At 57.5% G+C, this 13,945-nt stretch overlaps 1 protein-coding gene across 1 annotated transcript; it reads right to left on the reverse strand.

Annotated features, from left to right (window-relative positions):
- Positions 1-11,776: 11,776 nt before the first annotated feature.
- On the reverse strand, positions 11,777-13,374 carry HSPB1 (heat shock protein family B (small) member 1). The gene is made up of 3 exons (XM_004620853.2): positions 12,880-13,374; positions 12,468-12,531; positions 11,777-12,108 (listed from the first exon to the last, which is right to left on the reverse strand). Exons 1-3 carry the CDS (start codon positions 13,259-13,261, stop codon positions 11,919-11,921), a joined length of 636 nt encoding a protein of 211 aa, XP_004620910.1. The 5' UTR covers positions 13,262-13,374; the 3' UTR covers positions 11,777-11,918.
- Positions 13,375-13,945: the final 571 nt, after the last annotated feature.

Genomic DNA, 13,945 nt, shown 5'->3' on the forward strand with positions numbered 1-13,945 from the left:
CTTCTCCGTCGGAGTGGGCATGACACTCACCCGCCTGGCAGCTCAGGAGAACGTGGCATGCCAGTTTGCAATTAGCTCTCTGGTTTGAATTTTCCGTTTGTGGTCTGAGTCGATGTGGCCGCCAGCCCTACCTGATGAACTGATTACCTGTGTCACCGCATGGGGGTGGGGGCGGAAATGTCTGGGTCACTGTGACCAGGGCATGCTCATTAGACTTAATCCATACTTGGCCAGCCTAAATCAGGATTTCCCAGTCTCAGAAATACACTGAAATGACAACTGAAAAACAATGCAAAAGGATTGAAATGAAAGATTATAGAGGTGAGGGGCCGGAGCGTTAGCACAGCGGGTAGGGCGTTTGTCTTGCACGCGGCCGACCCGGGTTTGATCCCCGGCATCCCATATTATGGTCCCCCGAGCACCGCCAGGAGTAATTCTTGAGTGCAAAGCCAGGAGTAACCCCTGAGTATCGCCGGGTGTGACCCAAAAAGCAAAAAAAAAAAAAAAAAGATTATAGAGGTGAATGGATGTGATGGATGGAGCCAGAGATGGTTCAGTGATTAAGGCCTTGCGCTTGGCCAACCTGGGTTTGATTCCTGACCTCACAAAGTCCCCTGAGCACCATCTGACGTGGTCCAATTTTTTTTTTTTTTTTATAAACCAACAGCCTTGCACATGGCTGACCTAGGTTCAATCCCTGTCACCCCATATGGTCCCCCAGCACTGTCAGGAATAATTCCTGAGTGTAGAGCCAGGAGTAACCCCTGAGCATCGAAAGGTGTGACCAAAAAACAAAACAAAACCCAAAAGAACAATAGGGGGGCCAGGGAGATGGTATAAGGGTAAAGCCTTGCACGTGACTGACCCAGGTTCAATCTCTCCAGCACCCCAAATGTTCCCCTGATCACTAGCAGGAATCATCCCTGAGCTCAAGCCAGGAGTAAGCCTGAGCACCACTGGGTGAGGCCCCCAAAACAAAAACCACAGGCCATGTGCCAGGAGGTAGCCCACACTGCTTAGAGTAGGGCCAGGCTGACAGCTCTGAGCTGAGCGCATGCTTTAATACAGGAAGCCCGGGTACAGTTCCCTGCATGCGTGCTTCCCCTAGTGCCACCCGGAGTGACCCCTGAACACTACAGGTGTGCCACACCCTGAAAATATACCTACCTGGGCCACTAGTTTGGTGAGCCCTCAGGTTATGGCCCTTCCCAGCTAGGAGTAATTTCTGTTCTCTGGCAGAGAGAAGGGTTGTTTTTGGTTGCAAGATGATTCCAGTAAGAACCTCCTGACTTAGACTGAAAACTCTGGTTAGAGGGTTGGTGCTCCTGCTTTTAGCAGGGTTGGAAGACCTTTACCTCCACCGCTTTGTTTGGGAAAATAACCCAGCACGCCACCTGTTCGCTTCATTCCATTTCTCTTCGTTGTGGAACCTTGAACTAAGTGCCATCACACATTTTGCTCCTCACCTTCTCATTCCTCCTAAAAATCATGATGGCTTGCTACATCCCATTGTGATTCTATCCCAAGAAATAACTCCCCAATATCCACCTATATTTGAGTGTCCCTGAATATCTCTAATCTGCCACCACAGTGAATCAAATTCAAACTCATTGGGCTTAATTATTAGGTTTTATTAGCCTATGGCCCCCACTGGCCTTTTCAGGAAGCCAGGCCACGCAGGAGTCTCCGCAGACCCCCATTCTGGGCTGTGTACTTCCACCTGTGTCGTTCCCTTGTTCGAGGCCCTTCTATTTGGCTGCACATGCACCATTTTCCTGGCTCGTGCACGGTCGAATATGAGCTGGAGGGAGGCTGACCAGAGCTCTCCCCCAGGGCGGACGGAAGCAACAGACCAGCAGGAACCACGCCGGGACGAGATTGCATGGGTGGACCTGCTTCTCCTGAAGATAATCCTGCAGCCTGGCTGGGCTTCAGTGGCCCTTAGCGGTCACCGGCGTGGCCCAGTGAGTCTGCAGATCAGGCTATCCTGCCCATTGCTGGTGAGTGGATCACCAGGCCTTCCCTCTCCCCATGTTTCTGTCTGTTGATGAGGCTGCTATGCCCAGGGCATCTCCCTTAGGAGAATGAATGGAGACTTGTACAAGCCAGGTGGCCGATTCTTCCCAGCCCTATGGCCAGCTTTGGCGCTACTCATTAGCCTTCACACAGGGACCAAGTGCCTTCACACCCTCTTGTCTTTTATTTATTTTTTTTTTTGAATTTTTAAGTTAAATCATCTTTATTTTTTTTTTTGTTTTCCGTACTTCTTTTTTTTTTTTTTTTACAAAGCTTTCAGGTTTAAGTCACAGTCAAATACTGATTAAACCACCATCCCTTCACCAGTGCACCCGTTCCACCACCAAGAACCCCAATACACCCCCCTCCCACCCCACCCCTCATCTAAGTAGCTGATGATATTCCCATTATTCTCTCTATATATTGAGTACATTTCATATTTCCATACAGAACTCACTATTGTAGATTGGAAATTTTCCCCAACAATCAGGCCTGCTGAATAAGCATCATCTAATAATTTCTCTTCCTTGGTAAAAGTGAAGACTTTGAGTCCGCGCGGCCGCTATTGCGGCCGCGCGGTTTTGGGTTTCTAATATTTTAGCTCAGTTCACAGTCAAAATGGATGGCTGCAAGAATCTGCTCTGGTGCCAAAATGGGTTAGGAGACCTCAGGATCACAGTCAGTAGGCGGGAGGCTCTGCTTCTCGTGCTGCGGCTCTTGGTTCATCTCTGGGCGGAAGGCGCGCCGGGAACACCTCCCCTCCCAGGATCACCTACAGGCTACGTCACTAAAGAAAGTCCTACCTCCTGGTGGAGACACCCTCTTGTCTTTTAACCTGGAGCCAGATTTGAGGAATTGTAGGGGGTTTTGTTTGTTTGTTTGGGGGCCACATCCGGCGATGCTCAGGAGTTACTCGTAGCTCTGCGCTCAGGAATTACTCCTTGGCAGTGCTTGGGGGATCATATGGGATATCAGAGATGGGACTCCAGTGGGGCCCTGTGTAAGGCAAACGCTCCACCCACTGTACTATCTCTCTGGCCCCTAGGTAGATAAATTTAGAGAGCATTGCAGGATAAGCAGCCCCGGCTGACTGCAGATATTCTGGGTGGGTCTTTTTCCACGTTCTTTCCCTATGATGTCCAAAATACTCAAGACAGTACAGCCACTGAGGGATGAAAGCAAAAGGGGCAGGAATAATCACTCCGGCCACCACTGCTTTTTTAGGGCCTAGGGGTGCCAGGGCTAAATTAAGCCTCAATGGGGAAAAAGCAAAAAACAACCTCTCTCACACCTCAGCATCCAAGACGACTGATCGGGCTGCCCCGGTCTCATTAGGTGACAGAAGGTTGCAAAGATGCGGGTTCTCAGGGTCCCGGACTTGGGGCGGCCCCGCAGTGTCGTCCTCTGCTGCCCCCTGGCGGGCGTTGTCGAGCAGTGCCGCGGGTCTGCACTGCCGGAGCCCCGCCCCGGGCATTCAATCGGGTGGATTCCCGCGAGCGACCGCGCCACCCAGTTGGCCCAGACGTCTAGACGGCAGCGGCACCCCCTGGCGCCTTCATTTGGGGGCCCTGACTACAGGTGACGTGCGTCCTGCCCCTCGGCCCCCCCCGGACAGCGCGCGACTGCTCCGGGATGCGAAGGGGCCAGGACGGTCCGGACGCCCCGGGGCGGGCGGGCGGGTGGGCGAGGGATGCACGGGCGCCGCCTAGCAACAGGCCGGCCATTGGAGGAGCCGGACAAGCCGGCCCCTGATTGGCTCCGGGCGGCGCCAGCGCCCGCCCACTCCCCCGTTTCCACGTTCTCCTCTTGCCTCTGGCCCGCGTGACTCAGTCTCCCCGAGTCTCGGGCTCAGCTTCCCTTGCCGTTAGTGAAAGAAAATGGTGGGGGCGGGCTGCGCTCGGACCCCTGCGAGACCCTTGACTCGGGCCTGCCTCAGCTTCCCCGTCTGAGCTAGGACGCGCTCTCTAGTGCCCGGCGCTGGTGTGCTGTGTGTCCTTAGCTCCTTACCTCGCCTTCTGGACCCCGCCCCTCGTGACCGTACCTCTCCAGTCTCGGCTGCCTGTACCCTGAGTCACAGCCCATCCCCCTCGTGTGCCCATGTGGCCCTCTGCACCCCATTCCTGGTAGAGTGCATCACTTTGATGGTTTTTTATTCCGGGAGGGGGGGGTTTGGGGTCACACCTGGTGGTGCTCAGGGTTCACTCCTGGCTCTGCACTCAGGGATCGCTCCTGGTGGTGCTCGGGGGACCATCTGGGATGCCGAGGATGGAGCCGGGCTTGGCGGTGTACAAGACTAACACCTTATCCATTGTCCTGTCACTCTGGCTCTTGGTTTCCAGGCTCTGCCATGGCAGAATGAGGGGCTGCTGCCAGGAGAGGGAGGTGGGTGCCCCCAAGGCCTTCAGACAGGGCCTCAAGCAGAGAACGTGGCCCAAGGCCTAAGGGTGGGGGCTGAGGAGCGTTGGTGTTCCCCAAGACCGGCCCGCCTGCTCCATTTTTGGTTTGGACCTAGCAGAATCCAGGCCCTGGACGACTGTTCTCTGCCTTATGTCCCGCCCGTGGGTCCGAGGCTTCCTGTCCACAGTGGGGCTGAGGCCTGAGCGGGCAGGGCTGGTGCTCCGCTTCCTCCCAACCACACACCACGGTCTTGGGGTACGGGGACCCCTGCTGAGGGGTGACCTCCCCCCAGATGGGTCAGTTTTGAGGAGGGGGATCTTCGGGGCTTCAGAGAGTGAGGTGGGGGCTCAGAGAAGGGAGAGGGCTGGGGGATGATAGGGGTGGGTCTGCGGGAAAGATGGGGCTCTGAGAGGCAGAGAGAGGCTCTGGCAGGAAGGATGGGGGCTCAGCAGGGTGGGTGGAGATGGGGTACAAGGGGGAGAGTTCCCCCATGTCCCCCATTCTCCTGACCACATTCCCATCTCCCTGCCCGTTTCCTTCCTTCATTCTTCTCTTTTTCATGTCTTTGGAGCACACCAGCAGTGCTCAGGGGTTACTCCTAGCTTTGCACTCAGAAGTCACCCCTGACCGGGGAACCAAGTGGGATGCCTGATCCTCGTACCGTGGCTGGGGGATACTGCCTGCCTCCGTTCCCATCCCTGGGGAGAGGAGCCTCAGAGTCACCCAGCTCCCTCTGAATGAGAACAGACTGATACCCAGGCCACGTCACCAGGTTCTCTCTGCACGCAGAGCTGGTCCTTGTGCACGGGCTCCAGTTCTAGCATCTTCTGCCCTGTATCTGGGTGAGGGCGCACCCCTGGCTGCATCAGGTCAGTGAGGCATACTGATCCAACACCGCCCCCTGTCGGCTGGATCTGGGTATGGCAGGCTGAAAGGAAGGGTGGGCGGGCCTTGCTGCTGGACCACTCCTGGCAGTGCTTAGGGGGACCATCCGGGGTGCTGGGGATCAAACCTGGGTTGACCCCCAGACTTCAGCTCTGGGAGCCCTGTCCAGGCACTTGGCTTTCCCTGACTTCCCTCCTGCCTCTCCGGGAGTTGGGGGTTCCCCCCATTATGGATGGAGAGCTGCGTTTCCCAGCATCCCTGAAGCTCTCTCCAGCACAGACCCTGGCTGGCTTCTAACTCCTCAGAAGCTTGTGAGATTGGCAAGTGCTGGGGCTGGAGTCCCTGGTCCCCTGACCAGGTGTGTCAGTCCTGACCTCAGGAGACACGGGCGAGTCTCTGGGTGCCTCTCTCTGCACCCCGACAGCCCACGCTAGGGAAAGGCTGATCACTGACACTTGGGAGGGGTCAGGGGCTGTCAGTGAGCGAGGAAGAGGATGCTTACTGTGCCCATCTCACACCTGAAGTCTCCTCAGAGGCCGGGGGTGGGATTAGTCATGTCCACCATCAGGCCTGCCAACCACACACACCCGTCCTCTCGCATCAGCTCCAGGCTGGTGTCCTCCTGCTGGGTCAGCTCCTGGAACAAGGAGGTTAACAGAGAACAGGCATCCCAACCACTGGGAGCTGGGAGCAAGGAACCCCAAGTTCACAATTGAGCCGCTGTCCCCAACCATCACCTCTTCTCTTCTTCTTTTTCTTCTTTTTCTTGGGGGGCGGGGACTGGAGCAATAGCACAGCGGGTAGGGTGTTTGCCTTGCATATGGCCGACCCAGGTTCGATTCCTCTGCCCCTCTTGGAGAGCCTGACAAGCTACCGAGAGTATCCCACCCACTCGGCAGAGCCTGGCAAGCTACCTGTGGCATATTCGATATGCCAGACACAGTAACAAGTCTCACAATGGAGACATTACTGGTGCCCGCTCGAGCAAATCAATGAACAATGGGACGGCAGTGCTACAGTACATGGGTCAGGGGGATCTCCTGGCTCTGCACTCAAGAACTACTCCTGAGGACATTATGGGATGCCAGGAATCAAACCTGGGTCAGCCGAGTGCAAGGCAAGCACGTTACCTGCTGTACTATCTCTCCAGCTCCTCACCTCTTTTTTTCTTTGCAGGTTTTGGGCCATAGGGCGATTCCTATCTCTGGCCTCCAGGGTCACTCCTGGCAGTACTCAGGGGTCCAGGGCATTGCCGCAGAGTAGACCTGTGCAAGGCAAGCGCCCTCCCTGCTCTTCCACCGCTCCAGCCCCGAAGCCGAACTTTTACCGTCTTTTCTTCAAACAGGATATTCTAGGGCTGGGATGTGGCCGGATGTCAGAACACAAACCTTGTATGTGTGAAACCCTGGCTTGGATCCCAACTCGGCTGGGTCCCTGAGCACAGAGTCATGGAGTAGCTCCAAATGCCACTGAGTGTGGCCTGAAAAACAAAACCAACCAAGAATATTCTTCGGCTGGTTTCTTGATCAAGTTCAGTTTGAGACGTTTCTCAGCAGCTGTTGCTTTGGTTTTGGTTTTGGTTTTTGGCTTTTTGGGTCACACCCAGCAATGCACAGGGGTTACTCCTGGCTCTGCACTCAGGAATCACTCCTGGCAGTGCTCAGGGGACCATATGGGATGCTGGGAATCGAACCCAGGTAGGCCGAGTGCAAGGCAAATGCCCTACCCGCTGTGCTATCACTCCAGCCCCCAGCAGCTGTTGCTTTGGGCTTCCTTTAAAATTGGCACCGGGGCTGGAGTGATAGTACAACGAGGAGAGCATTTGCCTTGCACACGGCTGACCTGGGTTCGATCCCCAGCATCCCATATGGACCCTCAGTACTGCCAGGTGTGATTCCTGAGTGCAGCCGGAAGTAAGCCCTGAGCATCACCAGGCGTGGCCCCAAAATGAAAACAATGGCATCATGAACCTGAGCGATTACAGGGGAATTAGGGTGCTGTCTTGCACATGGCTGACCTGGGTTTGATCCCTAGCACCCTATATAGTCCCCTGAGTGATATTCGAGTGCAGAGCCAGGAGTAAGCCCTGAGCACCTCTAATTGTGGCCTCCAAACCAAAATAAATAATAAAACTTAAAATGGTGTTGGTCATGTACTCTCCAGCTCTAACTACGTATGGCTGGGGCCAAGTGTTCAGTGCCCTGGTGCCCTAAAAGCTGCGCACACACCTTCTCTTTACCCGGTTCCAGAACTCCCAGCCTCCTACCCTCCGTGACAGCCCATTTCCTCAGACATCCTAACCACTGCTGCAAACCCTCTTCCCCCAGAATCCACAGGCAACCCCAGACCTTTTCTTTTTTTTTTTTCTTTTTGGGTCACATCCAGAGATGCACAAGGGTTACTCCTGCACTCAGGACTTATTCCTGGTGGTGCTCAGGGATGCTGGGAATCGAACCCAGGTTTGGCCGCGTGCAAGGCAAACGCCCTACCCGCTGTGCTAGCACTCCAGCCCCCCTGGACCTTTTCTAATGGCCTCGTGTGGCTTGTCCCTTCCTCCCTGCATCCCCTGGAGATTGGCTGGGCGCTGGGCTCTGAGGAGACTGTCAGAAGCACAAAGCTGTGCCCCCCACACTAGCAGAGTTGGCCCACACTAGCAGTCCTGGAGGGCAGCTGAGAAGCAGGGCAGGGGGTGGGAGATGGTGCCATGGGCAGAGTATAGACTTAACATGTGGGAGACTCAGGTTTGACCCTCTGCACTGCATGGTCCTCTGATCCCCACCGGAAGTGACTCCCTAAATATAATGGGGGAGTAACCCCTGACTCAGGTGTGGTCCACAAACTAAACAAGGGGCCAGAGCAAGAAGACTGGGGGAGGGCACTTGCCTTACACGTGGCCAACCAGGGTTTGATCCCCAGTATCCCATATGGTTCCCTGTGCACCCTCAGGAGTGATTCTTGAATGCAGGGACAGGAGTAACCCCTGAGCATTGCCAGGTATGGCCCCAAAACAAAAACAAAAACTAAAAACTGAAAAAAAGCAATGAGGCCAGAGAGATAGTTCAGTGGATAGGGTGCTTGCCTTGCATGTGGCTGACCTGGGTTCCATCCCCAGTACCCTGAGTCCTGCCAGGTGTGATCCCTTAGAGCAGAGCCTGGAGTAAGCCCCCCGCCAAAAAAAAATCAAATACACGGAGAGTCCTGGTGAGGCTGGGAACTGCTGCAGGATTTTCCAGAACTGTCCGGTATCAGCTCCACAGCCCCCACTAGTGGATCCCTGCGCATCTCAGCCCCACCCCGCCCAGTCCAGCCCCGCCCCGCCCAGTCCAGCCCCGCCCCACCCAATTCAGTCACGTCCCGCCCCGCCCCACCCAATTCAGTCACGCCCCGCCCAGTCCAGCACCGCCCCGCCCAGTCCAGCCCAGCCCGCTCTGGCAGTGGTGCCTCTGGATTCCGTTTCTTCTTTGCTGAGCTCATGACACCCAGCCATCTCTCTCAGGCTGGGTCTTGTCTCGCTCCTCTTTACACCCTCACTTTTTCCCAAATCTTTTGTTTAAGCTCAAACCAGGAGGTAGTCACAGGTGACTGGTCTCTACTGTGTTTGGGTGGTTGTTTTTTTGGGGGGATGGATATGTCCAGTTGTGCTCAGGGCTTACTCCTGACTGTGCTCAGTGATCATTCCTGGTGGTCTTGGGAGACCCTAGCGAATTCCAGGACTGACTCAGGATCAAGCCCGGGTCAGCCACATGCAAGGCAAACAAACGCCTATCTCTCCTAGCGTCTCTAACTGTCCTATCGCTCTGGTCCTTATTGTGTTTTTCTTCCTTTCTTTTGTATTTTGTGTTTAGATCACACCCAGCAGTGCTCAGCGCTTACTCGTGGTGCTGTGCTCAAGGATCACTCCTGGCAATGATCAGGGGACCGTATGGGATGCTGGGAATCGAACCAAGGTCAGCCGCGTGCAAGGCAAACATCCTCTCTGCTGACCTATCACTCTAGCCTGTGTGTGTAGTTTTGAAGCCACACCTGGCAGTGTTCAGGGGCTACTCTTGGCTCTGTGCTCAGGGGTCCCTCTCAGTGGCGATTAGTGACACGCGGTGCTGAGGATGTGACCCAGGTCTCCCGCAAGCAGAGCCGGGCTCAGCCCGCTGAATCCTCTCTCTGGTGAGGGATGCTCTGAAGGCGGCCACGGTCTCCAGGTGATACAGACTGTATTTCTTGTCTGAGCAGAAGCAGAGCTCCAGCAGACCACTGATGCCCACCTTCTCCCTGGCCCCCATCCAGCTCCCCTCTGCCCCTGCTATAAACCCAATCTGCACTGGAGAGTCCTATGGTTTGGGTGGGGGCCAGCAGGTTGATGGCTGACCCCGGAGCTGACTTGTTCTTGTATAATAACTCTAACCCCTGGAATAACCGGCTCAGACCAAAGGCCTCTGCCTCCTGCTCTGGGGGTGGCCTCCAAGCACCTTCTGGTCTCCTGCTTCAGTTCCCAAGAAGATGGGCCTGATCCCATCAAGAACCAGTTTCCCCTCCTTCTTGTGGAACTCCAGTAGGGTCCCAGAGGATGCCCGAGGCCCCCAGTCACAATGGTACCAGGGGTACCAGAGAGGGCCCCTCTCTGCTCATGCTGCTGCCTGGTCCCCTCGGGAGCTGGTGACACCCCACATCCAGCCGCGCCCTCCTCCACTTTCAGCTGTGAAGTCCCCTCTTCTGCCTCCATCCCAGCTGGGTCCCCCTTGTCTGGTTTTGCTGCTGCTGACCGTGTGGGTGTTCCCGGCCTGCACCCCTCACATCTCTCCTGTTTTACAGGGCTCGGGGTTGGTCAGTGGCTCTTCCTGGATCCATTGACATGGCCTGGATTCCCATCCCCTCTCCCTAGGCACCCACGGGGTCACTGGCAGTTGGGCTTTGCGTTCGATGTGCCAAGGGTGTAGCGGTGCCCTGGAGAAACCCCTGGTTCTGGCCATCAAGTTGCCGGGTGAGGGCGGTGGACTCCGTGGAGGAACCCGGAACCAGCTAAGACAGGGTGTGGTGTGGGTGCCAGGGACAGGGCAGATCAGATCCGGGAGATTGGATGAGTAAGTGAGGGGTGGCCAGGCGGGTCTTGCCCCCGAGATGGGCCCAGACCCGTTCTGCCAGGCAGGTCAGCGCAGTGTTTGATCACAGTGTGGATTTCCTCCCTGGCCTCCTGCCAAGTCCTGGCAGGCTCTGGGGCCCCACCTGGCAGGGCTGCAGCAGGGCGATGGTGCTAGCCGCAGGGGTGGAGAAGCAGCTGAGCTGAGAGGGGGGGTGAGGGGGAGTTTAGGGGCTGCCCCTGATTTCCCCTGCAGCAGCTGCTTCTCTCATCAGAGACCCACAGAAAGGCATTTGTGCCCCTTAGGAACACAGAGTGGGTGTACGGGTGTGTGCAGTGGCTAAAGGCACCTGCCTACAACCTTGAAAGCGTCTGGTCTTGAGTTCAAATCCCTGGTATCCCGTATATGTCAGGCACCATCCCCATAACCCTGAGGGTTGGTTTTTTTGGTTTGGGGGCCACACCCAGAGGTGCTTATGGCTTACTCTTAACACTGTGCTCAGGGATCACTCCTTGAGGTGAGGTGCTTGGGAAGCCATGTGGGGGTGCCAGGGGTCTAACTCAGATGTCCCATGTCAAGGCAAGTGCCTCAAGCCCTGTGCTATCTCCCTGGCCCTGGCCCTGCTGTCTGCGAACCTGGCACCACACACCAACAAAACTAGAAACCCACAGAGGATCTCCCCAAAGCGTCAGGCTCTGGGACCTTCCTCCTGGAGGCAGTGTAGGGTCCTTTCAATTCTTGGGGACTTTGGGTTCCCCAAACCATACCCATTTCCCTCTCCTCCAGACCCCTGGGGTGAGATGAGGGGGGAGGTGGTTGGGGGTAAGGTGTCACTCAAATGCAGGCCCGGGTAGGTGCTCCAAGACAGTGCTCTTTTGCTGCCACATAGGCCCCTGTTCTCAGTGTCCTGGGGACAATGGTGCCCCCCCCCCACGCAGGACAGCTGTTAGAGAACTCGGGGCTGCTCCCCTTCGCTTGCTCTGTCTGTCTTTCCCAGCAGAATCCTCTGTTCTGGCTCTAGGCTGGTGATGCTGGATCACATCATTTTCTCTTATTTTGGGGGGCAGTGGGTAGGGAACCCCAGGGCCTCACACTTGCAGTAAGTTCTTTTTTTTTTTTCTTTTTGGGTCACACCTGGCGATGCACAGGGGTTACTCCTGGCTCTGCACTCAGGAATTACCCCTGGCCATGCTCAGGGGATCATATGGGGTGCTAGGATTTGAACCCGGGTCAGCCGCGTGCAAGGCAAACGCCCTACCCGCTGTGCTGTCTCTCCAGCCCACTTGCAGTAAGTTCTTTCCTGCTGCACCAGCACTTCGAAGCAATGTGGGCTGGGACAGAATGACAACGGACACAGCAAGCTTGACCAGTAAGTGACCAGGAGGCCACCAGCCCGAGGTCTCACCAGAGTTGGAGGCAGAGGCACATGGGGTGCATCCAAGTTTATTTGAGAAAAACAGAAGAGGGACGTATCAAAAGAGCAATAAGGCTGGGGCGGGGAGGGACAGATTCCTGGGGTGGGGATGCGCAGCGGCCCCCGGGAGCTCTTTACTTGGCAGCAGCCTGCTCAGATTTCCCAGCTTCCGGGCCTGAGAGCTGGGCTCGCGACTCGAAGGTGACTGGGATGGTGATCTCAGACGACTGGGTGGCGGGCTTGGGCATGGGGGCCTCGACGGTGAGCATGCCCTCGGGAGACAAGGAGGAGGAGACCTGGGTGGCATCCACACCGGGAGGCAGCCTGGATGGCGGAAAACAAAAGTGTTGAGGACCCTGAGCCCCTCCTGTGGCTCAGCGCCCCCACAAGCTCCACCTTCCTGCGGCAGCTCCAGAAGCTCCACCCTCCAATGGACCCGCCCCATAGGCTCCATCCTCCATTGGACCCCAGACGCTGCATCCTCTAGAGGCCACGCCCACCAAGGCGTCAGCCTCCCGGGGCCCCGCCCCCAACACCTCCACCCTTCAGAGGCCACGCCCTCAGGGTTCACGCTTCCGGGCCCGTCCCCAGAAGCTCCACCCTCTCGCGCCCCACCCTCTTGCGGCCCCACCCAATCGCGCCCCACCCTCTCGCGGCCCCGCCCCCGGCGGCCCGGGACTCACGTGTATTTGCGAGTGAAGCAGCGGGAGATGTAGCCGTGTTCGTCCTGTCTCTCTTCGTGCTTGCCTGTGGGGCGGAGAGATGGAGAGATTAGGGACTGTAAGCGGGGGTCCACCCTCATCCAAACTGCCTCCTGAAGGGCCACACTCCAGACCCACTCAGATGGGCTGAGAGCTTTGGCGGGGGGCGGGGGGCAAGCACTTAGAACTATTGGAAAGTTTGGTTCGGGGCTCCGAGAGTCGGAGGCGCAGGACGGGGCCACGCCACGCCCCCTCCGCGGGGACTCAGCCCCGCGGGCCCGGCTAGAGGGGCGTTTCCCGGCTCCCTAGAGCGTTTTCCGAGCAGAGAGGGTCGGTGGGAGCCGCCTGGGCCCGGGTTCGGGAGCGGGCGGCGCAGCGGGGGCCGGGCGCTCACCTGTGATCTCCACCACGCCGTCCTTGGTCTTGACCGTCAGTTCCTCGGGGGCGAAGTGGTTGACGTCCAGGGCCACGCGCCAGCGGTCGGCCGTGTGTCGGAGCTCCGAGACGCCGCTGCTGAGCTGCCGGCTGAGCGCGCGGCTGTAGGCGGGCGTGGCCGCGGCCACGGCCACGGTGGGGGCGCAGTCCACGGGCGCCGCGGGCAGCGGGCGCACGTAGCCGGGCCAGCCGCTGGGCCCCAGCCACTGCGACCACTCCTCGGGCAGCCGCGGCAGCCCGAAGGCCGTGTCGAAGAGGCGGCTGTGCGCCGAGGGCCAGTTGCCGAAGGGCTCCCAGCTGGGGCTCCGCAGGAGCGAGAAGGGCACGCGGCGCTCGGTCATGCTGTCTGGCGGCGCTGGGGCGTCTGGAGGCGGCCGGAGAAGTGCGGGGCGCTGCACCCCGCCGCGCTCTTATGGGCCTCCCAGCCGGGTATTTTTAGCAGGCGTGTCTCAGGTCTCTATTAATGGCAATGACCGGCTGCGGGGCAGCCCCTCCCCTGCATACCGGAGCGGGGGCGGGCTAAGGAAGGCCCTGCCCAATCTGGAATCTTCTCTCCTGTTGGAGAAAACAAACGACGGGAGCGTGGACGCTGGGCCAGCGCCCACCACCTGACTGAATCCCCGCGGGCCTGGACACTAAAGTGCGAGCGTCTTTTGGTGGTGGTGATGGGGGAGGGGGGTATTGGTGGAGAGCGCCGGCGCTCTGGGGGCGAGTGTCCCAGGCCAGGTGGCCGGAAGGGGCCAGCTGGGATTGGAACCCAGGAGTTTGTGATATACAATGGTTAGTGGTGAGGACTGCGGGTCACTCCCTGCCTCCATCCCTCTCCAAATAAGCTGGGGCCCTTGAGACACTGCATGCCGCAGTGTCCTCCCTCTGGAAGTTGGTGATAATCAGGCTGACATCATGGTCCAGGGCACCGTTCAGAAATGCGACATGGCTGGCTTTAGCCCAGGGCCCTGTCCGTGCTTAGTTATTGTTTTAATTGCTACTTGTGCTAATTGTCTCTGCTGGGAGAACCAAGAGAG

This window comes from Sorex araneus, chromosome 4, assembly GCF_027595985.1.
Source record: "Sorex araneus isolate mSorAra2 chromosome 4, mSorAra2.pri, whole genome shotgun sequence".
NCBI classification, from domain to species: domain Eukaryota; kingdom Metazoa; phylum Chordata; class Mammalia; order Eulipotyphla; family Soricidae; genus Sorex; species Sorex araneus.